The sequence below is a fragment of the Oncorhynchus mykiss genome, chromosome 13 (genome assembly GCF_013265735.2).
Source record: "Oncorhynchus mykiss isolate Arlee chromosome 13, USDA_OmykA_1.1, whole genome shotgun sequence".
NCBI lineage: Eukaryota > Metazoa > Chordata > Actinopteri > Salmoniformes > Salmonidae > Oncorhynchus > Oncorhynchus mykiss.
The window spans coordinates 45,126,990-45,151,667 of record NC_048577.1 but is presented as its reverse complement, the minus strand read 5'-3'; the positions used below and the strand labels follow the sequence as shown (position 1 = coordinate 45,151,667).

At 42.8% G+C, this 24,678-nt stretch overlaps 4 protein-coding genes and 1 long non-coding RNA gene across 7 annotated transcripts; 4 read left to right on the top strand and 1 right to left on the bottom strand.

Moving 5' to 3' along the window:
- The first annotated feature begins 693 nt into the window (after positions 1-693).
- LOC110485190 (FAD-dependent oxidoreductase domain-containing protein 2-like) lies at positions 694-3,104 on the top strand. The gene is made up of 5 exons (XM_021556255.2): positions 694-1,029; positions 1,221-1,386; positions 1,744-1,970; positions 2,185-2,355; positions 2,627-3,104. Exons 1-5 carry the CDS (start codon positions 765-767, stop codon positions 2,857-2,859), a joined length of 1,062 nt encoding a protein of 353 aa, XP_021411930.2. The 5' UTR covers positions 694-764; the 3' UTR covers positions 2,860-3,104.
- Positions 3,105-5,676: 2,572 nt separating this feature from the next.
- On the top strand, positions 5,677-8,340 carry ankrd54 (ankyrin repeat domain 54). The gene is made up of 8 exons (XM_021558207.2): positions 5,677-6,435; positions 6,738-6,785; positions 6,899-6,997; positions 7,126-7,197; positions 7,380-7,427; positions 7,515-7,639; positions 7,735-7,842; positions 7,998-8,340. Exons 1-8 carry the CDS (start codon positions 6,057-6,059, stop codon positions 8,070-8,072), a joined length of 954 nt encoding a protein of 317 aa, XP_021413882.1. The 5' UTR covers positions 5,677-6,056; the 3' UTR covers positions 8,073-8,340.
- A 219-nt stretch (positions 8,341-8,559) lies between these two features.
- On the top strand, positions 8,560-14,912 carry LOC110486530 (HMG box-containing protein 4). 3 transcript variants are annotated; one of them, XM_021558204.2, is made up of 13 exons: positions 8,560-8,652; positions 9,375-9,456; positions 9,607-9,743; positions 9,831-9,906; positions 10,022-10,612; positions 10,749-10,952; positions 11,085-11,281; positions 11,466-11,547; positions 11,648-11,712; positions 11,856-11,955; positions 13,097-13,272; positions 13,447-13,569; positions 13,741-14,912. In XM_021558204.2, the coding sequence occupies exons 2-13, from the start codon at positions 9,420-9,422 to the stop codon at positions 13,783-13,785; spliced, it is 1,833 nt and encodes a 610-aa protein (XP_021413879.1). In that variant the 5' UTR covers positions 8,560-8,652; positions 9,375-9,419; the 3' UTR covers positions 13,786-14,912. The 3 variants fall into 3 exon arrangements, with proteins under 3 accessions (XP_021413879.1, XP_036797146.1, XP_036797147.1); XM_036941251.1 differs by having other exon boundaries at positions 11,624-11,712; XM_036941252.1 differs by lacking the exon at positions 8,560-8,652 and adding an exon at positions 8,783-8,921 and having other exon boundaries at positions 11,624-11,712.
- LOC110486534 lies at positions 10,728-15,988 on the bottom strand. Its single transcript, XR_002468078.2, has 3 exons — positions 15,815-15,988; positions 15,512-15,567; positions 10,728-10,840 (listed from the first exon to the last, which is right to left on the bottom strand). It is a non-coding gene; the product is annotated as an uncharacterized LOC110486534 (long non-coding RNA).
- A 34-nt stretch (positions 15,989-16,022) lies between these two features.
- Positions 16,023-18,639, top strand: LOC110486532 (GTPase IMAP family member 7). Its single transcript, XM_021558206.2, has 3 exons — positions 16,023-16,161; positions 16,806-16,960; positions 17,067-18,639. The coding sequence occupies exons 1-3, from the start codon at positions 16,137-16,139 to the stop codon at positions 17,937-17,939; spliced, it is 1,053 nt and encodes a 350-aa protein (XP_021413881.2). The 5' UTR covers positions 16,023-16,136; the 3' UTR covers positions 17,940-18,639.
- The last annotated feature ends 6,039 nt before the right edge of the window (positions 18,640-24,678 follow it).

The window sequence follows — 24,678 nt, the reverse complement described above, 5'->3', positions numbered from 1 at the left end:
TACTCCGTTCAAAGGCACTTAAAACGTGTGTCATTCCCCCTCTGAATGGTGTACATAAACAATCTATGTCTCAATTGTCTCAAGGCTTGAAAATTCTTCTTTAACCTGTCTCCTCCCCTTCATCTACACTGATTGAAGTGGATTTAACAGGTAATATCAATAAGCGATCATAACTTTCACCTGGAATGTCATGTTTCTAATGTTTTGTGCTCTTGTTGTATGTACCTTTTAGTTTTCTGAAGATGAATCAGAATAACACGAGTGATTCAAAATGCTGACTTAACTGCAGGCAGGACTCAATGGTTAAATGAATCCAATTTAATCCAATTCTCTCTCCCAATGTGTTCATTGAACTTTGTGTTGGTACAAAGTTTCAGCCACAAACTACTAACTGCAGGTCAAAATTCATTTCAGGGGATTACATTGTAAACTCTTGTCCTCAACATTCAATTAGTATGATGTACCTTACATTTGGCTATTATACATCTATTGGTCTATTACCAATCTATAGATAACCTGATTCAACAGGTTTCAATAAAATAGAGAAGGGAGATACCATGACTCAACAGAAATGTATGTTGCAGCTGTAGAAGGCAAAAGTAAGAGCAATTTCTAGGCATGAGAATTTTATGAATAGTTAATTGTGTTTATGATATTATAATAATATGCATGCTATGTTTCACTTAATTAACATTTTATAATGATTAGTATGTCTTTCACCAAAACATTATCAAACTACTACAATTATCTCAAAATCTTAAAAAATGCAACATTACAAAGTTTATAACTCTGTAATAAAGAATGTAATAAAGAATGTAAAATGTGTGTCAGTCTGTCCTAATGATACCGTTAATCTCTCCAGCTCGGCCCGCCCACCAAGCAGTGAGGGTGCCAGGGGGCGGTTGCCAGGGGTGACAGCCTGGTACGAGGGGCGGGGAACCCCAGACCTTTTTCTTCTGGGGACGGCAGCCCACTCAAGAGACTATCGCTCTTCTGCAGGGGGGTTCATCCATGGCTTCCGATACACAGGTAACCATTCAAACTGCTGGTATTACAACGTAGACAAGAGTACACCTGACTTCTGTATAGTTAGTAACTGCCTGTAAAGGGGGGGGGACTTTGAAATTACAAATTTGTCTATAAAATAATGTTTTTATCGACAAAATGTGTTTGTTTTTTCACTATTTATTGTTGTAACTTTGTTATGTGTTCCACCCTAGTGCGTGCTGTACATAGAGTCCTTGAGCTGCGTTACCATAGCAACTCCTGGCCAGCAATCAAACTGTCAATCAGTCAGCTGCAGTCCTGGCTGTTGAGGAGGGTCAATGAGGCCTCCGGACCATACCAAATGTTTGGGGTACGTGGAGACATCATTTTACTAAGAGGGTAAGTAGTGCTGAACCACTGTGCACATTTTTCTTCATGATTATTGTCCCTCATGGTAATTTACCTTTCTCTACCAATGAATCTCACATTGATTGATTGCCTATAGATATCCCGATTTATGTTCACTAAGGCTGTGTTTACACAGGCAGCCAAATTCTGATATTTTTTTTCACCAATCTGTATTTTGACCATCTGAGCAGCTCTGAAAACGATCTGATGTGAAAAGATCTGATGTAATTGGTAAAAATACCAATTAGTGTAAAAAAGGTCAGAATTGGGATGCCTGTGTAAACGCAGCCTAAATTAATCCATTTGTGAACCAGTTTAACTTTGAATAATCTTCTCCTTTCCTGTCAGCTCTCACTGTGAGTACCTGGAAGAGTTTCCCCTCCAGGCCCTGCCCCAGTTCTCTTCTCTGTCTGGCCACCAGCTCTCCAAGCATGGGCTGCTGGTTCTGGTTCTACAGTACGGGCTGAACCGCACAGACTCACTGGGCCCTGGCAGGGCAGAGTCAGAGTGGACCTGTGCCTGGAGGTCCAACTTCCTCCACCCTGTTCTATACTACTACGACAAGCTTCCCACTGGTGAGTGTGAGAATGTTAGAAACCTTATGAAGAGTACGAAACAGTTTGGCCTTATGGTTGTATTAAAAACTAAGTTAAGTAATGACATTCAAATTAAGAGTATGTCTGTGTATAGTACAAGGCATCTTTGTGGTATGACGTCAGCATTCAAACCTACGTATGTATGCAAAAACAAATACATGTTATTGTTTAATTTGTCTGCCATCCTAAACAGAGAGGGACATGAGACACCGTCCTGTTGGCTGGCCACTGCCACGGCCCAAGGCAGTGCATCACATGATCGAGGACTTCTTGACTGAGTGGGATGGGCCCATCTCCCACAGCCAGCCACTGCGGCGCTTCCTGGAACACTGTCTCCACACTGACCTCAGGGCCTTCTATGCAGGTAGAGCATGTCCTTACCTGATCCCTCATTACAACACCTTATTATACTAGGGTAGATATGCTCTTAGTATGCTCTTAGGATATGTCCTTTATATTTCCATATACAGTACCTCCTACTCATCTATTTATATCACACAGGATTTGTTTGTTCACTTGTGACATACTGTCATACAGGATCTGTGTTATTACTGTTTTATTATGGTTCTGCACACTCAATTACTTGATTACTGTTTTACAATGTGTAAAACTGAACTTGTTTCTTCTCCCCACAGAGTCATGTTTCCGCTTATCCCTTACCAATCGAAAGCCACCCCTGTTTTGTCGTCAGGGATACCTGAGGAAGCATGGGATTGTTAGGAATAGTCAGCTGTGGCAGCATGCCCATGAAGCTGGGCTAATGCCTGGAGGACAGGACTCTGCATCCACAGACACAGACCCAGCGTTCCCTGATTACCTTACACGAGCTGGAGCCTCAGTGTCATCTGCAATAAACCTTGACTTCTGATTGTTTACCCAAGGATCCCAAAACTAAGCCTATGACAGTTTTGATGTCCCAAGACATTCTCTACCTCCCATTATAATGTCCATGAATATATACAGAGTCTACAAAACATTAAGAACACCTTCCTTATATTGAGTTCCACTCCCTCTTTTGCCCTCAGGACAGCCTCAATTTGTTGGGGCATGGACTATAAGGTGTCAAAAGCGTTCCACAGGGATGCTGGCCCATGTTGACTCCAATGCTTCTCACAGTTGTGTCAATTTGGCTAGATATCCTTTGGGTGGTGGACCATTCTTGATACACACGGGAAACTGTTGTGTGTGAAAAACCCAGCAGTGTTGCAGTTATTGACACAAACCGGTGCGCCTGGCACGTACTACCATACTCTGTTCAAAGGCACTTAGATATTTTGTCTTGCCCATTCAGCCTCTGAATGGCACACATTTTGTTTTGCCCATTCAGCCTCTGAATGGCACACATACACAATCCATGTCTCAATGCTTACAAATCCTTCTTTAACCTGTCTCCTCCCCTTCATCTACACTGATTAAAGTGGGTTTAACAAGTGACACCAATAAGTGTGTCATGGAAAGAGCAGGTGTTCTTAATGTTTTGTACACTCAGTTTGTATATACAGTACCAGTCAAAAGTTTGGACCACCTACCCATTCCAGGGTTATTCTTAATTTTTACTATTTTCGAAATTGTACGATAATAGGGAAGACATCAAAACTATGAAATAACACATGGAATAATGTAGTAACCAAAAAATTGTTAAACAAATCAAAATATATTTTATATTTCAGAATCTTCAAAGTAGCCACCCTTTGCCTTGATGACAGCTTTGCACACTCTTGGCATTCTCTCAACCAGCTTCTGGAATGCATTTCAAAAAGTTAATTTGTGGAATTTCTTTGCTTAATGCATTTTAGTCAATCAGTTGTGTTGTGACAAGGTAGGGTTGGTATAGAAATAGCCCTATTTGGTAAAAGACCAAGTCCATATTATGGCAAGAACAGGTAAAATAAGCAAATGACAGTCCATCATTACTTTAAGACATGAAGGTCAGTCAATATGGAACATATCAAGAACTCTGAAAGTTTCTTGAAGTGCAGTCGCAAAAACCAAGAGCTATGATGAAACTGACTCTCATGAGGACCGCCACAGGGAAGGAAGACCCAGAGTTACCTCTGAACTCTGCTGCAGAGGATAAGTTAATTAGATTTACCATCCTCAGAAATCGGCAATTAACTGCACTTCAGATTGCAGCCCAAGTAAATGCTTCGCAGAGTTCAAGTAACAGACACATCTCAACATCAACTGTTCAGAGGAGACTGCGTGAATCAGGCCATTGTCGAATTGCTGCAAAGAAACCACTACTAAAGGACCAATAGGAAGAGGAGACTTGCTTGGACCAAGAAACACGAGCAATGGACGTTAGACTGGTGGAAATCTGTCCTTTGGTCTGATGAGTCCAAATTGGAGATTTTTGGTTCCAACTGCCTTGTCTTTGTGAGACGCAGAGTAGGTGAACGGATGATCTCCGCATGTGTGTTTCCCACCATGAAGCATGGAGGAGGAGGTATGATGGTGTGGGCGTGCTTTGCTGGTGACACTGTCAGTGATTTATTTTGAATTCAAGGCACACGTAACCAGCATGGCTACCACAGCATTCTGCAGCAATACACCATCCCATCTGGTTTGCACTTAGTGGGACTATTATTTGTTTTTCAACAGGACAATAACCAAAAACACACCTCCAGGCTGTGTAAGGGCTATTTGACCAAGAAGGAGAGTGATGGAGTGCTGCATAAGATGACCTGGCCTCCACAATCAGCCGACCTCAACCCAATTGAGATGGTTTGGGATGAGTTAGACCGGAGAGTGAAGGAAAAGCAGCCAACAAGTACTCAGAATATGTGTTAACTCCTTCAAGACTGTTGGAAAAGCATTCCAGGTGACCTCATGAAGCTGGTTGAGAGAATGCCCAGAGTGTGCAAAGCTGTCATCAAGGCAAAGGGTGGCTACTTTGAAGAATCTAAAATATGTTTTTATATTTATAACACTTTTGGTTACTACATGACTCCGTATGTGTTATTTCATAGTCTTGATGTCTTCACTATTATTGTACAATGTAGAAAATAGTAAAAATAAAGAAAAACCCTTGAATGAGTAGGTGTGTTCAAACTTTGACTGTATATTCCAAATATGTTGGTTGAACAACCATCCTGATTCCTCTTGAGAGTTGACTGCTTATCCCATTTTATTCCTTAAATCATATTTATATATTACACTAAATTGTGGCATGTTTTATATGATGTAACTTTAGATTTGAATGTGTGTACAAACAGTATGGGTGATGTTGGGTTTTAATTGCATTGTGATCTATGAATTATGCATTATTTATTTTTTTATACTATTTGTGTAGGCCTACTACTGTTATTTATCTGCTTACTTAATTTTCTGTTGCAACAGATGTAAGACATTAAAGAGAGAGAACATAATGCTCAGATGTTTCCATGTTTTTGTAGTATTACATGGCAAATCATATTTCTTGAATTTCTTCACACTAAATTGTATCTGTTTTCAAGATTTCTTGAGTGTAACAGCATCCATGATTTTATTCATAATATCAAATTTGATTAAAGATATTCAATGTTCCTTGAAGTTGAAGTTGAAACGCATAATGATTAGGGTAAGGGTTAAGATTATGGTCCCAAGGAGCTCACATAGAACTAACCCGATATTGAATACTGTAGCACACATCCCGCCTGTCTTGCTTGCTCATTTGCTTCTTTTGCACGGGGTGGGTGCTTTGTTTCGAGAGAACGAACAACGTAGGCTCTGATTGGTAATAGTCATTGTCACCGTTTCTCTTTACAATAGGACCGCCTTTTACGGCTTGTTCTCGTGATAATTGAAATTATGAAACAGGAGACATTTTGGTTCTTGTAACAGGGACGTATCTTGAATTCAAACATGAACATATGAGCCACAATGGTAGATATGCGTAGAATCGTTTCTGTATTGATGTTCTAGAGCGAGCGATGGCAACGGAGAAAATAAACGACATATTCAAAGTTGCAAGTCAGTTCATCGACATAAATTACTCTTTTTGAAGCTCCTAGTACTGGCTTGCGAACGAGGATCATTTTGAAGAGCGAAACACGATAAATAAATCTTCCACATGAGTCGTTGAACATGGACGGGTGGAGTCCAATTGTTGCAAGAGCTTCTGACGATGAACGTTCAAGCTCCGAGGGTGAATACACGGTGGAGACTGGACCAAAAGAAGCGGAGGAGAAAGGGGGTGAACTAAAGATACATGATGAGAGGGTGGATGGAGGTGCTGCTGAGGGATTTGGGATAACTGGCTTTGGAGAGGGCACCGTGAGGTTGAGTCGTACAGGACAGACCGCTGAACAAGAACTTCGGTACCTCCACTTGCTATGGGAACCCAGTCGAGTTGGATTAGGTGCGGGTGTGGCGAGCAGCAAACCCGGGAAGGTGACAGGGTGTAGAGCGAGGCGACAAGGGAGAGCCCGGCGAAATGTGGGGCCCATTGGAAAAGATATTTATGGTACAGAAATTCCACACACTCAAAATTGCAGAGAAAAAAAAATTGTTGATGGAGAGAGCCGTGAATTCCACACCCAATCATGAGGTGTGAATAGTGTAAAGCTGTGTGAATGTTGCGGAGGGATGGGATGTCATGCAAGGCATCTGCCTATGGCTCCTAAACTTTGACAAAAGTATCATCAGTATGCATTATACTAGCCTAACACATCAGACAGTGATAGGCATGTCAACACTCAAAGCACAGAGTTTAGCATTCTACCTGATGTTTAGCTAACCTTTAGCTTGTTTGTTCATTCTCTCTAGCGGTGAAGAGGTTTCGAGAGGCTGCCAATGGCAACGACATTGATACAGGTAGGCACTGAAAATAACTATTGGAACATCAACTATTGTGAGACTTAACAAGACCAAGTAATATATGGTATCTCTTTCAGGTGTTTAACGTTTCTGTCTCCTTTTTTATCCAGTGCGCAGGCTTCTTCAAGAAGACGTAGACCCTTGTGCAGCAGATGACAAAGGAAGAACAGCCCTCCACTTCTCCTCCTGTAATGGCAACGAGAGCATCGGTAAGTCAAAGTGAGAAGTGCAAGGGGCTCATGATTCATTACTCAACAGTAATGACATTGTTATGAACTAATAATAGTCACAGCAGCATTACTGTGAACAAATGATTAACTCGTCCCCTTCCTTCCAGTGCAACTTCTTCTGAGCTACGGCGCTGACCCTAACCAGCGGGATGGCCTTGGGAACACCCCTCTTCATCTGGGTAAGAACAGCACGTCACCGAAAGTATAGCATTTAGTTCAGGGGTGTACAACATTTCTACTTTAGGTCCCAATGGTAGAAACGTAAAAGATTAACATTTTATTTTGATTGAACTTTTCCATGTCTGAAAAATGTATATTTTCCACAATCTTTCCACTTCTGCACCTGTCTATGTCTATGCAGCGGCCTGTACCAACCACGTGCCTGTAATCACCACATTGCTGAGAGGAGGTGAGAAGCCATAGGGTATGAAGACACATGGACATACATACTGTACACCTGCTAATGATAACTTGTTAATGTTGTGTTTCTGTTCAGGCGCACGTGTGGATGCCCTAGACCGAGCAGGAAGGACCCCCCTGCACCTGGCACGCTCCAAACTCAACATCCTGCAGGAAGGAGACTCGAGGAGTATAGAAACTCTTAGAGGGGAGGTCACACAGGTAGTAAGGGGTTATTACAACAGCACTATGTAAACATTAGTATACCAACATTTATTTGGTGCAGTCTGAAATTCTCTCTCTCCATGGCTCTGTAGATCATTCAGATGCTAAGGGAGTACCTGAATGTGATGGGACAGAGTGAGGCCAGAGAGAGACTGGATCATATCTCAACACAGCTGCAGCACACACGCACCAAAGAACAAGTAAGACACATTTGTGTTTAACTCACTCTCTCTCACACACACCTGTTTCTTTGGCATTGAACCAAATGGTAACACAACCAATTGGTATAATTTTTTTATGAATGAGTATGAATGAGTCTTCATAGGTGACAATTATGGCTTCTCTTCTGTTTCAGGTTGATGAGGTAACCGACTTGCTGGCCAGCTTCACGTCACTCAGTCTACAGAAGCAGAATTTGGGGGATAGGTAGAGGGGGCTCTCTTTGTGGATACATTCTTCTGTTTACGGCGGAGTAATGGGCATACTACTGTGATAAAGTAAATAAAAAAGATCTTTATGAGCTCATTACCCTTGACTGTTGTGTTGGTCTTCCTCTCAGCATCTTTATGTCACTACCTTTTTTCTGTTGCCTTGCATGTGTTGTACATGAATGTTTACTGTAAAAAAAAGAATCATGGTCATTGTTGTAAATGGTTGTAACAATCTGAGTTAATGGATTAAAAAAATATTTGGAAATATTTGTTGCCTCTGCTTTATAAGAAAATACGGTGTAACATTAATAAGCATTGTCAGTGAATGTAGTTATCATTATCCATTCATAGAATTAATACATGAAAAGTAATTGTTACAAATTGGTTACAATATCTTAAAATTAACAGACGCAATGTATATTTCCAGCCAATTGACATTGTGCACTACAATAACGTACACGATTTCATTGTCCTGATTCGCTACATCACAGTCAAGTCCCTCCCCCTGCCGATTCGCATCGTTGTAGACTGATATCAAAGATGGCGACTGGAACCGCGTAAATTGGTGATTCCGGAGAGGTAGTAAAATTACATATAATTGTACATTTCTTCTCACTTTGCGACAGTAAAATTCACATATTCTCACCTCAGCATGCTAAACAGAATTTATGAACCAAATGCATGAAAATTACTTTCTTTGTCCGTTTAGACTGACATAGGCCTAGCTGCACCAGAAGCCACGGACTGCTATTGCAGTACCTTCCGGATAACCCAGCACATAATCAGCAATACGAGTTAGAAGAGGTTCCAAATGTTGGGAGTTAGGGATTCTCAGCTAATGAAAGGGGGTGTGTTTGTGTATTTTTTCGAAAGTAGGCGGGAATTTATCCTTAATTTGCCTAAACACACTTCAGTTTTGTAATGTATCTATTATTACTATAGGCTCAAGCATGCCATTTATCAGTGTATACTGTTATCCAAACTTTAAGGAGAGACATCAATTACAGAAATTGAATGTCCTGTCTCATCAACCATATGTGGTGACGAGTTGTAACAAGGCACTTCTTGCTTTTTGAAGGGGCTTACTCAGTTTGATCAATTTGGTGTTAAAATACTTCTTTATTGTTGTCTGTCTCTTATTTTTGACATCCTTCAGTTCACAGTGAAATGTAAATAACCTGTATTTTGCAGTAAAACTGCTCCAAGTCACAAGTTGCATGTATGTGTTATATTGGCTGAGTCAGTGGCTGATGTTTCCTCCATATCCTTATGACTGTATTCTAATATCTTGCTATTGTTAGTGACACAGAGAGACGAGCAAGCCTGTTGAGGAGAAAAGAGAGATCATGGCTTTTGAGGAGATCAAGAAGAAAGGAGTAGTTGGTAATTTGTGCCAGTTCTTTCCTCTAGTACCTCTTATGTTCTTTTGAAGAAATCTGTCAATAATTTAGTTATTAAAAGTCATCATCATCATTCTAATTGTCATGCAATACCTGAAGTTCCCAGTGTGCATTACAACTCCCTATTTCTCAGAGGTAGGGATGGAAGGGGAAGTGGGCCTTGTGGCTGGTCGCAGTCAGAGAGAGAAGAGGAGATCATACAAGGACCTGCTCAGAGAGGAGGAGGAGATTGCTGCACAGGTCCGCAAGTCCTCCAAGAAACGGCCCAAGGTAACAGCAGAACACTGGTTTCAAAATGAAGTGCCATGTAGTTTCTGTTGGTTGTAAATTTAGTCAAATCCTGACTTTTTCATTTAGGACTCAGAACCTTTCTTATTGGGAGGGGACTCCCACAAGAAGAAGAAAAAGCACAGTGAAGACTACTATTACAGAGGTAAAGGAGGAAGGAATTATGCTCTGTCAATAAAAAATATAGAATTATTTGTGTGAATTTTATGCTGAACCGATTCATTATGTTCTCACTCTCCCTTCACTATGTTCTTTACCAGACCAGCAAGGCTCAGGCCCACCTCCCCACAAGAAGAAGCGAAAGTCGTCAGACCACTCCCCTTCCCTGTCCTCCTCATCTTCCTCCCATCCCACAGACACAGCCATGGGGCTCCTACAGGCCATCACCTCCCCAATGGCCACCGGCTCAGACCCGAGCCCACACCTGCACAAGAAGCCCTCCTACCCCTCCTTCTCTTCCTCCCACTTCTCCAAAGACCGCAAACGTGATGGGAGCACCGGAGGAAGCAAAGGCAGCCACTCCTCTCATTCCCGTCCTATGTCCTCATCCTCCTCTTCCAAAAAGCACTCCTCCAAGTCGTCGTCTCTGTTCCATGGTGGTACCGGTACCCCTAAAGGAGATCTCCTGAACATACGTGAGCCGGATGGGCTGAGGATGAAGCTCATGGTCTCGCCTAAGGAGAAGGCCGAAGGAGAGGGCTTTCCCTTCCCTCCCCACTCCTCCTCATCCTCAAAAGGGGGGATAAAAAAGGAGAAGGACAGAGACCGGAAGCAGCTCTCTAAAGTCCCCAAGAAGATGCAGCAGAGCCGAGATCCACTGCCTGTTGTGGGGAAAGAAGTGGAGGTGGAGGGTAAGAAGGCCTTTGGCTAAATTTATCGCTATGAGAGACATTATTAGAAACTCATTTGTATGTGCACTTAACCACTTTTCCTGTATTTGTGTTGATTCCTGCATGAACCCTATGTCCTCTCTCTCTTGTGTGTCAGGGCACTACGGTGAGGGTATGGGGGGAGACAGCTCCTCCTCGGGGGGCGAACTGGAGGCAGGAGAGCTGGTGATAGACGACTCGTACAAGCATCTGTCAAAGAAAAAGAAGAAGAGCAAGAAAAGCAAGAAGAAAAAGGAGAAAGAGAAGGACAGGGAGAAAGACAAAGGCGGGAGAGAGAAGAAGCACAGCAAAGGATCAGGAGGTGATTAGAAACTTTTGTAACGCTGACGCTAGTCTGCCTTAGTCCTATTGCAGAAAGATGTTTAACATTGGTTACTTCAACAGTTACTTGAATAATGCATTCTAATATGTGCTCCTTGTATGCTTTCTCCAGGGGACCCATCGAGAGGCCACACCCATACCCATGGCTCAGCCAATCATTCTGCAGCTGGTGGAATGTATGCCATGGGGGCCCCCATCCCTACTCCCATCCTTACTCACCATCATCAAAGTAATGAAGTTGCAATGATGGAGAAGAAGAAAAAGAAGGAGGAGAGGGAAAGGGAAAAGCACGAGAAGGAGAAAGATAAGGTAAGAACCAAAACAGATTGGTAGTTTAGGCTTTTAGACAGTTTTTCCTGCATTTTGTACAGTGTGTGTGTATATATATATCGAATCAAATTTGATTGGTCACATACAAAGATTTAGCAGATGTTATTGCTGTTGTAGCGAAATGCTTTATATATATATACACTTCATCTCCTTTCTCTCTCAGCCCAAGAAGAAGAACACAACAGCGTACCAGGTGTTCTGTAAAGAGTACAGGGTCAACATCAATGCAGAGCAGCCGGGACTAGGTGGGCAGAGTTATCCCTTTTTATAATTACATTGTAACTATTAATGATTGTGGTACATATGTTATACAAAATTTAGAGAAAGACTTTACTGTGTTTGCAGTGTTCGGGGAGCTGAGCAAAAGGTTGGCAGAGGTGTGGAAACAGCTCCCAGAAAAAGATAAACTGGTAAGTTTCACTTGAAATTACCAATTTAAGAAGAGAGTTGATTGATAATTCTAATAAACATTTGAAATCAATTTAAGAATAGCGCACCAGCACTATGCTACGAGTCATGGTTCATGGCCTAAATTGCTTCTATATACACATAGGTGTGGAAGCAGAAAGCTCAGTACCTGCAGCACAAGCAGAACAAAGCTGAGGCCACCACAGTCAAACGCAAGAGCTCCACAGATGGAGTCAAAAGCAAAGGTAAGAGCTAGGGATGCACGATAAATAGGTGAGCATATCGGAATCAAACAATATTAGCTAAAAATGCCAACATCGGCATCGGCCCAATGTCTAGTTTAACACCGATGTGCAACACCGGTGTCAAAGCTGACGTGCATACGCATATAATGTAAGTAGATGACTACAGCACTACACAGAACAAAAGCAGAAAAATACTAAGCGCACACTTCCAACAAGTTCAAGTTGAGCAGTCATTTGAAAGAGTAAGAACATTTCAGCGAGACAACGCAAAGGCAAAATCCATTAACGCCAAGATAATGGAATTCATTATGCTACTTGCTATGGGCGTCACGACTGACATTTGGACCAGCGATGTCAGCCCCATGAGAATGTTGAGTCTGACAGCACAGTGTGTCAACGTGGTATTGCATGCTCAAGAATGTGCTGGTTCTCATACCGCTGCTTCCATTTAAAAAAAATTTGAAACGTGGAAACATGAACACACGTCTAGTGTCATTCGAACAACTGACTGCTGCGTCTGCAGCAGATACCCTCTGCCATGGCATTGAAACGTCTGCTCAACAAAACTGCCCACACCGACGGTGGGGTTATAACTTAGGCCGTGAACAAGCGATTCTCTCTGAGCCTCTTTACTGTGTCACCACCATGCTCGATGCTAGCTACAAGGACCGCTACTTCGATGCAGACAAACAGGGTTTACGTGAAATGTTACAACGCTGGGCCAATTGTGCGCTGCCCTATGGGACTCCCAATCACGTCTGGATGTGATACAGCCTGGATTCGAACCAGGGACTGTAGTGACACCTGCACCTGAGATGCAGTGCCTTAGACCGCTGCATCTATGTGTGTGCGTTAACTATTTAACCTCACTAGAATGCTTAAAAGGCTGCTAAAATGTCAAATATCGGTATCGTTTTTTTGGGGCAAGGAAAATATTGGTATCGGCCAAAAATGTGATATCGGCGCATCCCTAGTAAGAATCCATCTGCAGCCACATTGGCCTTGCAGCTCTATCAGCTTGGACAGTGATTACAAGTCAATCAGTAGTCCTGTCCCTTCTATATGCTGCTTTATCTCTCAGTAGCCCACAGGACTCATGGTCAGTTGGTCACTGCATGTGTTGTATTTGTATGCGTCTCAGGCTCTATGAAGGGCATGGGGCTGGCAGCAGGACTGGTGTCCCCCAACCGGGCGTCTGTGGGTGTGTCCCTGTCACCAGCACGGGTCCCTGATGTCGACCCCATCGATGCGGCTGCCCACCTACAGCTACTGGGAGAGTCCCTGTCCCTCATCGGCCACCGATTACAAGAGACAGAGGTACACACACACCAACCACCTATTCCCTGCATCTTTTAACTTAGCTGTTGTGTCCAAACTTACTCTCTTCACCTACAACAGAAATGTGTCATTATCACATTCATATGAGTAAAGACTGAACAAAGATTTGTGTGTGATCACTAGACTAACTGCCTCTGCTCTCACCTCACTCAGGGGATGGTGGCGGTGTCAGGCAGTCTCTCTGTACTGCTGGACTCCATCTTGTGTGCCCTGGGACCCCTGACCTGCCTCACAGCACAGATCCCCCAGCTCAACGGATGTCCCCGCCAAGTCTTGGTAAATCACTCACACCTTGCCATCTATTTGAAATGTTGTTCTGAAAGGTTTCATCTCCCACTTGGGCTGTAAAGTAAAAATACGTGGCTGTAGTGACAGCACATTGTGTGATAGCAAGTGTGTTGCATAAGGCCAGCCTGAAACATTTCTCTCCTTTTATGTCTCTTTCAGTCCAACACCTTGGACAACATTGCCTACATCATGCCAGGGCTGTGAAGCCAACATAAACATTCCTTTCCCGTCTACTGAGTGTCCTCGCCATGAAGTAAAACGTTTGGAGTGAGAGTGCCCATTATAGAAGCGTGGCTTGTGGCTTGGGATGCAGACAATTATTTATGCAGCAAGGCATTGGAAAACGTGGATATTAATACTTTCAACATGTTTTTAAAATGTATTTTAAAATGCGTTCATTTCCTTATTATTATTTTTTTTACTGAAACCTATTTTAATGAACACTCTTTTCTTTCCCTCTGGCATGTCTGTTAGCGTCTTCAGATTTAACTGTATGTTCTTGTGTGAATGTGTGCGGGCGTGTGTGTTTTCTATGTGTATACAGTATCTCCAGAGGCTAGTTTTTACTCAAAAGGACAAGCCAGGGCCCAAGTCCACCATTGTTCCTCTTCCATCAACATACCATGAAAATAATATATTTGACAACTGTTCATGTTTGTTTTACCAGTTAATTACATAATGACTTGTTATTTTGTATATATGCTATTTTACTGAGTATTAAGGTTTAGATTTTGATTGTAGAATGAAATTTGTATACGGTAGAAACATTTTGAGGCAACTGCAATCAAACTACTGTTGTGGGTTTTGCAGCTTTTGAAGCACAAAGCTGTAAGCCACATTTTCATGAATACATCTCTTCCTATGAGTATACAGTATGGAAATGTTGACAATAAAAATGACAGTGTCAACATGCAGACTGAGCATAGCAGACTTATATGACTGGTATGTACCACCACCACCTTCTTTCAACTACAGACTCCTAAACACAAACCAATGAATGAATAAGGCTTGTATTTATTGTAACAAACCATTGTAGTGTATCAAGATAATTTACATTTTAAGGCCAGTTATACCTACAACTGAAATTGCTATTTTTAAGTGAGTAAATGAATTGTACATGAACTGCAGCAGCTGCCTGTGAATCCTCAGGATCCTTGTCAGACTGAGGATGATATGCTTTTCTCTACACATACAATAGAACTAGAACACTATGTCTGTGCTTCCACATGCCTCTATGCCCCAGCCAGGGAGGAATGCAAAACCTTCCCTAATGACGTGCTTTGGATTTTTGTTAATCTGTAAACCAAGAAGTAAAATCTAGTGTAATTTGGTCAGCTATGTGATTAATTCATACGTGTTAGAAATTGAGAGAACGTTTGGTGATACTGATGATTTGTCGCCACAGATGGTTTATTTACATGGCAAGTTAAGCGAACTAACATGACTGGTTAGGATAATAAACGTGCCAGGTTAGAAGAACGAGGTCAAGGTTAAGCCTCGATCACACTGGCATTGGTTTACATTTTGGTTCACCAGAAGTACATTTCCGATGGAACGCTGCGTTTGACTTGTAACATTGCGTTGCTCTGCATTTTATGTGGAGCATACATTGGATTTATTGAACGTAGACGGCTTGACAGAAATGGTAGAAGGTGAATGTTTAACTTTTGTGGCACGCATATCCAGATGATGCTGCGTCATTTTGCGCTTGACTGTTGGTGTTATCCAGGCATTATGAAAATCGCTCAGTTACAACGTTACGTTGTCAACAACTGTTGTCCCCGACGCGACCACTAGATAGAGCTGTAGGCCTACTCCATTTAGCCAATCCGGTAGAAACGTAAACAAACTTTTTCGCGACCAGTCATTGTATGTGTATATAAAGATGGCGACAAATAATAAGTATCGACATAACACAATGGTCTTCAACCTGCTCTTGCCCAGGGACCGCTTTCCAGGCAAATAGGTGTTCCAGGGACCCCCATCCTATATTAGCACAAAAAATACCACGTCTTATCAGGTGAATGAAGTAATGAACATTTTTAAATGAATATATTTGGTAAATCGTTTTTCATTATTTTGACCCCACATAATTTGGAAGAGGAAGTGTAAACTCTAGCATATCATATTAGGTAGAACGGTAACACATTTTCGCTAAGAGCATCTGTTTAACTGGTTAAACAAAGGTTAGCCATGTGTTGTCAAACATTTGTCCAAATAAAAAAAAGCTTACCAGAAAGCCAGTGGCACTTCAGCACTGGTGGCCTATTTGCAAGTGCTTTTTCAAAGCCTATGTCAGACACTCCAGTGAGTGTCATTTTGTATAATTTTGACCTGCACTGTTGGAGCTTGAAGTTTAAGAATTTCACTGTACCCTGCAATTACATCGGCTTTTCTTGAAGAGCATTGACTGTACGGCTACGCCCTGAAGACTGCAGAAGCACACGGTACAGACTGATCCTTCTTCTAATGAGTCAGGACGTAGGCACGAGGAAGTTGACTAGCGTTCATACTAAATACGGCAATAATATCTGGCAATATCTCACAATCAAGAGATGGCGTCAGGTCCCCCACAAACAGGTACATGTAGCCTACCAATTATTCACGCAGGTTCCAGGAAGTGTAGGCTTTGACTTCGCGTTTGTTTACGACTATTTCATACTCGCTTGTGCGCTGTTAACTCGCCACAAACGCACTTTTCGGCCTGTCAGTTTTTAGAACGTGGGGAGGCTTTCTCCACATTTCGTTTGAGCTGTCTCTTTGGACAGTAGATAAAACGTGTTTACATTTTATAGCCCAGGGTTTCCCAAACTCGGTCATGTGGCACGTTTTGTTTTTTTGCCCTAACACTATACAGATGATTCAAATAATCAAAGCTCGATGATGAGTTTGTTATTTGAATCAGCTGTGTAGTGCTAGGGCAAAAAAAAAAACAACACGGACCGAGTGTGGGAAACCCTAGTATAGCCTATGAGATGTTTCGTGATTCGAGTTCGTTCTATTCATATATTTTTTTGTCTCACAGGAAAAATATGTACAATGTCTCCATTGTTAAAATACATATTTTGGCAGAACTTTCAGAGATACAAAAGTCGCTTATTGAACAGTACTAATGTAAACGGAAACTAAAAGCAGAGATCAGATGACAGAACTTGTGATGTGTGCGGGCTACTAAATCCTCCCTTTCTAAGAACACTCCATCTCCTCGTCTTGTCCCAATGCAGAGCTGAGGCTGGTTCTGCTCGGCGGGACAAGAGCAGGACAGAGTGCAGCTGGAAACGCCATACTGGGCCACCAGGCTTTCCTTACCCAGACTGCCAGTGAGCCAGCTGTCACTCAGGAATGTGAGAAGCACAGAGGAATCATTGCAGGGAGATGGGTAAGATACTTTGTTGATTCTTTAAAAGGACAGTAGCCTACACACTGATTAAATGACTTAAATGTCAACCAGAGGTTCTAACATTACACACTGTTTTTGCCTTCAGGTATCAGTAGTAGTTGCCCAAGACTGGTTCTGCTCAGAGCGCCCCCCGGAGGAGGTGAGGCACCATGTCTCCTCTTGCGTGGCCCTGTCGGCCCCGGGGCCTCATGGCTTCCTGCTGTGTGTCCCTGTGGACCGGCCGGCTGACATGGAGCTGCGGGCCCTGGAGGCCCTAGAGAAGGTTTTTGGCCCCACTGCAGTCTGTGGACACACCCTGGTCCTCTTCACCCACACAGACCAGATGGTTCTGGGACAACAGCTGGACGAGTACATCACCACCAGACGCAAAGACCTACTGGAGCTGGTGGTGATGTGTGGAGACCGCTATCACTCTCTGGAGAGGAGGAGTAGAGGAGAGAAGGATGAGAGGAAGAGTGTGGAAGAGCTGCTGGAGAAGGTTGAACAGACTGTAAAAGAGAGCGGGGTGGAGTTCTACAGCTGCCCCCTCTACCAGGAGGCTGAGGCCAGGGTGAGAGAGAAGCAGGCAGAGATAGTGTGGCAGAGAAGAGGGGGAGAGGAGCTAGATGAAGAGGTGCCCTCCTCAGCCTCACCTCCAGAGCAAGAGCTAGATGATGAAGAGATGGCAAGAGTTAGGGAGGAGGCAGAGAGGAGTGTGCACAACCTGAACATAGACACCGAGGGTATTACCTCTCTTTCTCCTGCCTCCTCCTCTCCATCATTTCTCTCATCCTTGTGGCAGGGATTGACAGGGTGGCTGAGGAGGCTGCCCAAGATGCTGAGGATGGAGTCTCTGCTGGGGGCTTTCGTTGGCCTGTTCGTAGGTGGGCCCGTTGGGCGGATGCTGGGGGCCACTGTGGGCTCAGTAGCCACTGAAGTGGGGAGAAGGAAGACCCCGAAGACAGAAAAAACCAAATAATGGCAATGGGATACATATCTCCAGTTATTAACATTAAAGGGACATTTCACCATTTTTCAACTTCATATTCATCATCTTCAGCACCAACACAATATCAACATATGTGTAAATTGCGTATTTCTGTTTTGTAGTAAAAAAAATATTGAGAAAGATGTTTCCAATGACATCATCAACCATTTTGTATTTAATGCCTACTCACAATTAGTCATAATCATCTTCCTCTTTCTTTTTTCTACAAAACAACGCACCATTTTCACACATGTTGATGTTGGGGTGGTGCTGGAAATGGTAGATATGAAGTAGAACAATTTTAGTTTCCCTTTGTTATTTCACTGCACTTATATTTTATTGAGCATTGTGCAATTGGCTTGTATTTGACCAACGTACAGTCCTCACAATACTTGTTATAATATTTGTTGTTTGGCTGGTCATATTTTCAAAACCAATTATTATAGAAGGTATGGTAGGGTTTACTAAAAACTTCAAATAAAGGTTAAGTTACATACACGATCCACTTGGTGGAGACATTGACCAAAACATTGAAGTTGAACATTAAATATTTGAGCTCAACTGAAAACAGATACCTTACTGCTAACTGAAGGAAATATAATACCATTTCTAAGGCAGTTTGTTGTGTCCTGTATATGTCACACAGTTGATACTTTTAAAGCATACAATTACACATTTCCCTCAGACTGAATTTAGTCATTTATTGGCCAAAATTTTCAAGCACTATATTTAGGAGTTGAGTATAGGCTACATTTCGAAAATAAGACTTTCACATGATGCATGATAGGTAGCGGAGACCTCCGCTATAGACGGACCATCTGCAGCAGTGTGTGTTAGCTGAGGACAATTGCTGGAGCGTATAGAGGGCGTTAATAATAGTGGTGAGGAGTGTGGAGTCCTAAGTGAAAGTGCCTCTGACTTTGGAAAACACTGAAGCACTGCTCTCAAAGCTTCCTCTTTTCTCTTTATGCAAAACGGTAGGTTACGGGTTTGACATTGATGTAATTGATACTCTGTTAAAACCATCAGTCAAACCCATCTTTACATCTCTCTCTTTAAGTTTCTCTCCCTCTCTCTCTAAGCTGACAGAGACCCTGCCTGTGGAACAGCTAGGCGTTTCCGAATGTGGGTGGTCCGCCGGGGGAGGGAGGGAGAGAATTAGTCCAGCTCTCATGTTTCCCGAGAAGAGAGGGAGGAAAGGAATGAGAAAGAGAGTAGGGAGAGAGTGAATATGTGTGCGAGAGAGAAAGAGAGAGAACATGCTCAGGGATTACATCTGTCTTCCAGATGTGGCCTCCACAGTTGTCTGAAACAGGGAAAAAAAGAAAGTTTAAAAGTAAAGGAAAATTGGTGCTAAACAGTTTTTTATTGTTCAGGATTACGCATTCAGTACAGTGCGGACTACAGTATGGCGGTCTACAGTGAACCAGGGTATGATGCCAGTTCATTCCTTATGAAACTGCAATGAAATGACATGGTGCACCCATCCAGTAGACCCCTTAAAGATAATGCATATAAAAAAGAACACCTGTCCAAATATTGTTCTGTCTTATTGGATAAGCATCAGTGAGAGGACAGTGAGTAATGATAGAGGGAGGTAAGAAGAAAGAATAAGAAGGGATGAGAGAAGGGTGGAAAGTAGGGAGATGGATTTCTACACTCAGACACTGAGTTGAGGCAACCATGCCGTTAGGCCTAAATCAGAGGGAGACTGTATCTCGTCTGTGTAGACAGTTGTGGCCCAGGGTTGGTCCTCAGAGGCTGAAGCCTCATCAGGACGGCAAAGGATGCAGAGTTGATTTGTGCCTGTATGCATAACCAAAGCCAAAAATCTGAACAAACAGCTCATGGAATCACTAGTGACCCATCATTAACACAACGGCTGTAACTTATGAAGCTCTCCCTCTGAGCAAAAATGTTGTTCTAAGGACCTTGTGGTCCTCCATTGAAGTGGGGGCAGCTCGCTGTGATTCGTGGACACCGCAATATTTTTTTGTTATCATCGCGCAAACCAAAGGAAAATAAACAGGATGACACACTTCTTCCTCCACCGCAGACAAGGCCTCTCCCTTTGCTAGCTCACACAGCACTCACCGTAAACTGCTCAAAATATCAACAGGACAGGACTGATTACAACCACAGCATACCCTCTAATACACATCAAATACTGTATGGTCTCTGTGGTTTGTTGAGAAGAACATCTGAATAAAAATACAGCAGGCTACAAAGACATTGGCTGAATGAATCTGGACCACATGAAAAGAGACTGTTTCATCCCTGGAGGTAATCACAGAGGAAATAACAAATACTACATGAGCCAACCAGAATTAACAAAAAATAGGTTTTGAGAAAGGTAGACAGAAACCTTTGTTAAAAATGTGGGCTAATAATGTGGTGATATGGTGTGTCTAGATATTAGAAAGGCCTTTTGATGGTGGCTAGCCTACTGGGTGGGTAGCAAGTGATATGCCAACTTGGAAATTCAAGGTTGATTATTACTTTGCGTCATAGATTTTTTTGCTTTGCATATAGTGAGGCATACTGTAATAATTATATCACAGCCCATGCTGTTCCCCTTCCAACAGAGCAAGGCCTAAAAAGTTAGGTCCAGCGGCCTGCCTGCCTGCTCTCCTCTCTCCTCACCAAGTGTTCTCCACGGCACAGGCTCTAAGTCCACTCATCTTTTTCCTATTAGTGCTGTTTTCATGTTCCTCCCTGTAGCGTGAGCGTGTGTGTGTCTGCAATTGTTTATGGAGCACTGTGAGGAGCTAACATTTGCCCTGTCCATGTGTGGGTTGGTGCGACAACTCATAAAGCCAAGATGAAAGCTTCGGCCAAGTTAGCAAATAATAATGCAAGGAAGATGTGTCCATTGTAACGGCACATTGAAGGGTTTGAAGATGTTTATAGCTGGCTGGCAATATTAAAGTAGTTGACGTTGAATGGTAGTGTCAGTTTATTGCTTCATGAGGTGATATGTCATGCCAAACACATGATTTACTATTATGGCTTTTGACATTTTTTACCTTAGAAGGGGTAAGCCTACCTCTGTCAATAATCACATAGAACAGTCAACATAGAAGTTCCAAATGTATCTGTTTATTTCAGTTATCCAGACCATTTGACATTGCTATGATTGGTAAAGCATGTAATACATATTCTGTAGCTATTAACAAAATGCATTATAATGCACAACTGAAAGCAAGGACAGCACTAATTTTCTTAGAGTACAATTAGTGCATGCTTTCACGCAAATCAATGTAAGTGTCAGGACAAAGAAGAGACCACAGCCAACATGACTGTAGGCCTACAATCACGTACATCTGCCGAGGTTAGGGGAGCTAGCACGATCCAGTGGACAGACGGACGCACGCACGCACACAGCCAGCCTCACATGCACCAACAGCTGGACTGATGTTTAGGATGGGAGAAGCATGACTGGGTGGAAGTGGACTGGTGCAGTCAGCCAATATAAGAGTCACCATTCATCCTCTCACACATTGCTGGACTGCCTTGGACCTGAGCCAGATGTGGAGAGGAAGCTAACGGAGAGGGACGGAGATGGAGACAGAAGAGGGGGAGTGTAGCGAAAGAGAAATTAAAAGAATTAGGAAGTTCTTTTGGAACTTTTGTGAGTGTAATGTTTACTGTTTTTTATTGTTTATTATCTATTTCACTGGCTTTGTAAATTTAGACATGTTTCCCATGCCAATAAAGCCCCTTGAATTGAATTGAATTGAATGAGAGAGAGAGACAGTAAATCTCAGTAAGACCAAAATAATGGTGTTCCAAAAAAGGTCCAGTCACCAGGACCACAAGTACAAATTCCATCTAGGCACTGTTGCCCTAGAGCACACAAAAAACTATACATACCTTGGCCTAAACATCAGCGCCACAGGTGACTTCCACAAAGCTGTGAACGATCTGAGACACAAGGCAAGAAGGGCATTCTATGCCATCAAAAGGAACATAAATTTCAACATACCAATTAGGATGTGGCTAAAAATACTTGAATCAGTCAAAGAACCCATTGCCCTTTATGGTTGTGAGGTCTGGGGCCCGCTCACCAACCAAGACTTCACAAAATGAGACAAACACCAAATTGAGACTCTGCACGCAGAATTATGCAAAAATATCCTCTGTGTACAACGTAGAACACCAAATAATGCATGCAGAGCAGAATTAGGCCGATACCCACTAATTATCCAAATCCAGAAAAGAGCCGTTAAATTCTATAACCACCTAAAAGGAAGCGATTTCCAAACCTTCCATAACAAAGCCATCACCTACAGAGAGATGAACCTGGAGAAGAGTCCCCTAAGCAAGCTGGTCCTGGGGCTCTGTTCACAAACAGAAACACACCCTACAGAGCCCCAGGACAGCAGCCCAATTAGACCCAACCAAATCATGAGAAAACAAAAAGATAATTACTTGACACATTGGAAAGAATTAACAAAACAACTGAGCAAAATAGAATGCTATTTGGCCCTAAACAGAGAGTACACAGCGGCAGAATACCTGACCACTGTGACTGACCCAAAATTAAGGAAAGCTTTGACTATGTACAGACTCAGTGAGCATAGCCTTGCTATTGAGAAAGGCCGCCGTAGGCAGACATGGCTCTAAAGAGAAGACAGGCTATGTGCTCACTGCCCATAAAATGAGGTGGAAACTAAGCTGCACTTCCTAACCTCCTGCCCAATGTATGACCATATTAGAGAGACATATTTTCCTCAGATTACACAGATCCACAAAGAATTCGAAAACAATTCCAATTTTGATAAACTTCCATATCTACTGGGTGAAATTCCACAGTGTGCCATCACAGCAGCAAGATTTGTGACCTGTTGCCACGAGAAAAGGGCAACCAGTGAAGAACAAACACCATTGTAAATACAACCCATATTTATGCTTATTTATTTTATCTTGTGTCCTTTAACCATTTGTACATTGCTAAAACACTGTATATATATAATATGACATTTGTAATGTCTTTATTGTTTTGAAACTTCTGTATGTGTAATGTTTACTGTTGATTTTTATTGTTTATTTCACTTTTGTATATTATCTACCTCACCTGCTTTGGCAATGTTAACACATGTTTCCCATGCCAATAAAGCCCCTTGAATTGAATTGAATTGAGAGAGAGAGAGAGATAGACAGAGAGAGAGAGAGAGAGAGAGAGAGAGAGAGAGAGAGAGAGGGAGAGAGAGACACAGAGAGAGAGAGAGAGAGAGAGAGAGAGAGAGAGAGAGAGAGAGAGAGAGAGGGGAATGGTCTACATCTCTGCCAGGATTAGTGTACAGTATATGGTCCTACTATGAGATGTTTTATGTGTGTGAGAGCGGTATCACAGGAGGGGAAGAGGGGAGAGAGAGAGAGAGAGAGAGAGAGAGAGAGAGAGAGAGAGAGAGAGAGAGAGAGGAATGGTCTACATCTCTGCCAGGATTAGTGTACAGTATATGGTCCTACTATGAGATGTTTTATGTGTGTGAGAGCGGTATCACAGGAGGGGAAGAGGGGAGAGAGAGAGAGAGAGAGAGAGAGAGAGAGAGAGAGAGAGAGAGAGAGAGAGAGGAATGGTCTACATCTCTGCCAGGATTAGTGTACAGTATATGGTCCTACTATGAGATGTTTTATGTGTGTGAGAGCGGTATCACAGGAGGGAAGAGGGGTGTGGATGGACAAGAGGCAATTACACAATTACATAAGGAGGAGGAGGAGGCAACACTAAGCCATCTTAAAAAGACATCCAAGCCAAATTTCCCATCAGCTTTGGAAAGAGTTTTAAAAAGAGTTATCTGTGTTGCGGTGAACGTTTTAGAACGTGGGATAAAGGGCTGGGAGAGCTGGGTTGTTGTTGGTGTGATAGTTCTTAAGGGTTTGTGGTTTTACACCACACCTCCTACAAAAGGCAGTGCTTGAGAATTTACAGGAGGGGATTGGCCTGACTCCGGATTAATGACGACTCACTATGGGCTGTGGGTGTTGGATGGCCCCAGAGCTGGCCATAACTGATGAATAGTGTGGTCCACACTAACTGACATGCGCCGTTGGGTATAAGTGGGTGCGGTGCACAGAGCCTTTTGAAGCTGGGGCCGTGGGCTGTGTTTGAATCATCAGCAGAGACCCTGCTCTCTGTAATGGACACCGACCTGTGGTTTGATCAGGGGCTCCGGCAGGCCAACACAAGCACACACTTTCCTCCAATTGTATTACTGGGCTTGGGGGAGGTGATGGTATTATTTCTGCTACAACACTGGTTTAATTCAAGGCAGATTTGACCCCAGCCTCACTTCTCCAGTTCAACTCATTGGATCAAGTCATAATCCTGCCTCGACCACATGAATAAGACACAGAGGGGCGATGCACTCGTTCTTACCGCATACGTCAAATGTCACTCTGGTCCACATGCAAGTCATGATGATCCCATTTCATCTGAAAGTTGAGGGAGCTTAACAGAGATCTACAGAGACGAGAGGAGAAGACAGACAAGTAGGACGAATGGTGCCACGCCACATTAACACAGAATCAACTTGGAGCTCTGTGACTGCTGTTTGCACAGATCCACAACCCAGCCCAAGATTCAGTAGATTACACTCTGTCCATGCCTTTTTACAATGCTGAAGTTACTTGGTGGCAAGTTGATGTATTAACATGGCAAGTACTTGGATCCACCAGAGGCAGTGTGAGAGCCTGTTAACATCTAGTAAACCATGAGCTATGGTTT

Bases quoted from the DNA above. Each gene is read 5' to 3' on its own strand.
- LOC110485190 (XM_021556255.2), top strand. From the start codon at position 765: ATGCAACATTACAAAGTTTATAACTCTGTAATAAAGAATGTAATAAAG. The intron at 1,030-1,220 runs GTAACCATTCAA...GTTCCACCCTAG, and splicing joins CCATGGCTTCCGATACACAG to TGCGTGCTGTACATAGAGTC. The intron at 2,356-2,626 runs GTAGAGCATGTC...TTCTCCCCACAG, and splicing joins CCTCAGGGCCTTCTATGCAG to AGTCATGTTTCCGCTTATCC.
- LOC110486532 (XM_021558206.2), top strand. From the start codon at position 16,137: ATGGCGTCAGGTCCCCCACAAACAG. The intron at 16,162-16,805 runs GTACATGTAGCC...GTCCCAATGCAG, and splicing joins GTCAGGTCCCCCACAAACAG to AGCTGAGGCTGGTTCTGCTC. The intron at 16,961-17,066 runs GTAAGATACTTT...TTTTGCCTTCAG, and splicing joins GAATCATTGCAGGGAGATGG to GTATCAGTAGTAGTTGCCCA.
- ankrd54 (XM_021558207.2), top strand. From the start codon at position 6,057: ATGGACGGGTGGAGTCCAATTGTTGCAAGAGCTTCTGACGATGAACGT. The intron at 6,786-6,898 runs GTAGGCACTGAA...TTTTTTATCCAG, and splicing joins TGGCAACGACATTGATACAG to TGCGCAGGCTTCTTCAAGAA. The intron at 6,998-7,125 runs GTAAGTCAAAGT...CCTTCCTTCCAG, and splicing joins TAATGGCAACGAGAGCATCG to TGCAACTTCTTCTGAGCTAC.
- LOC110486530 (XM_036941251.1), top strand. From the start codon at position 9,420: ATGGCTTTTGAGGAGATCAAGAAGAAAGGAGTAGTTG. The intron at 11,282-11,465 runs GTAAGAACCAAA...TTTCTCTCTCAG, and splicing joins ACGAGAAGGAGAAAGATAAG to CCCAAGAAGAAGAACACAAC. The intron at 11,713-11,855 runs GTAAGTTTCACT...ATATACACATAG, and splicing joins TCCCAGAAAAAGATAAACTG to GTGTGGAAGCAGAAAGCTCA.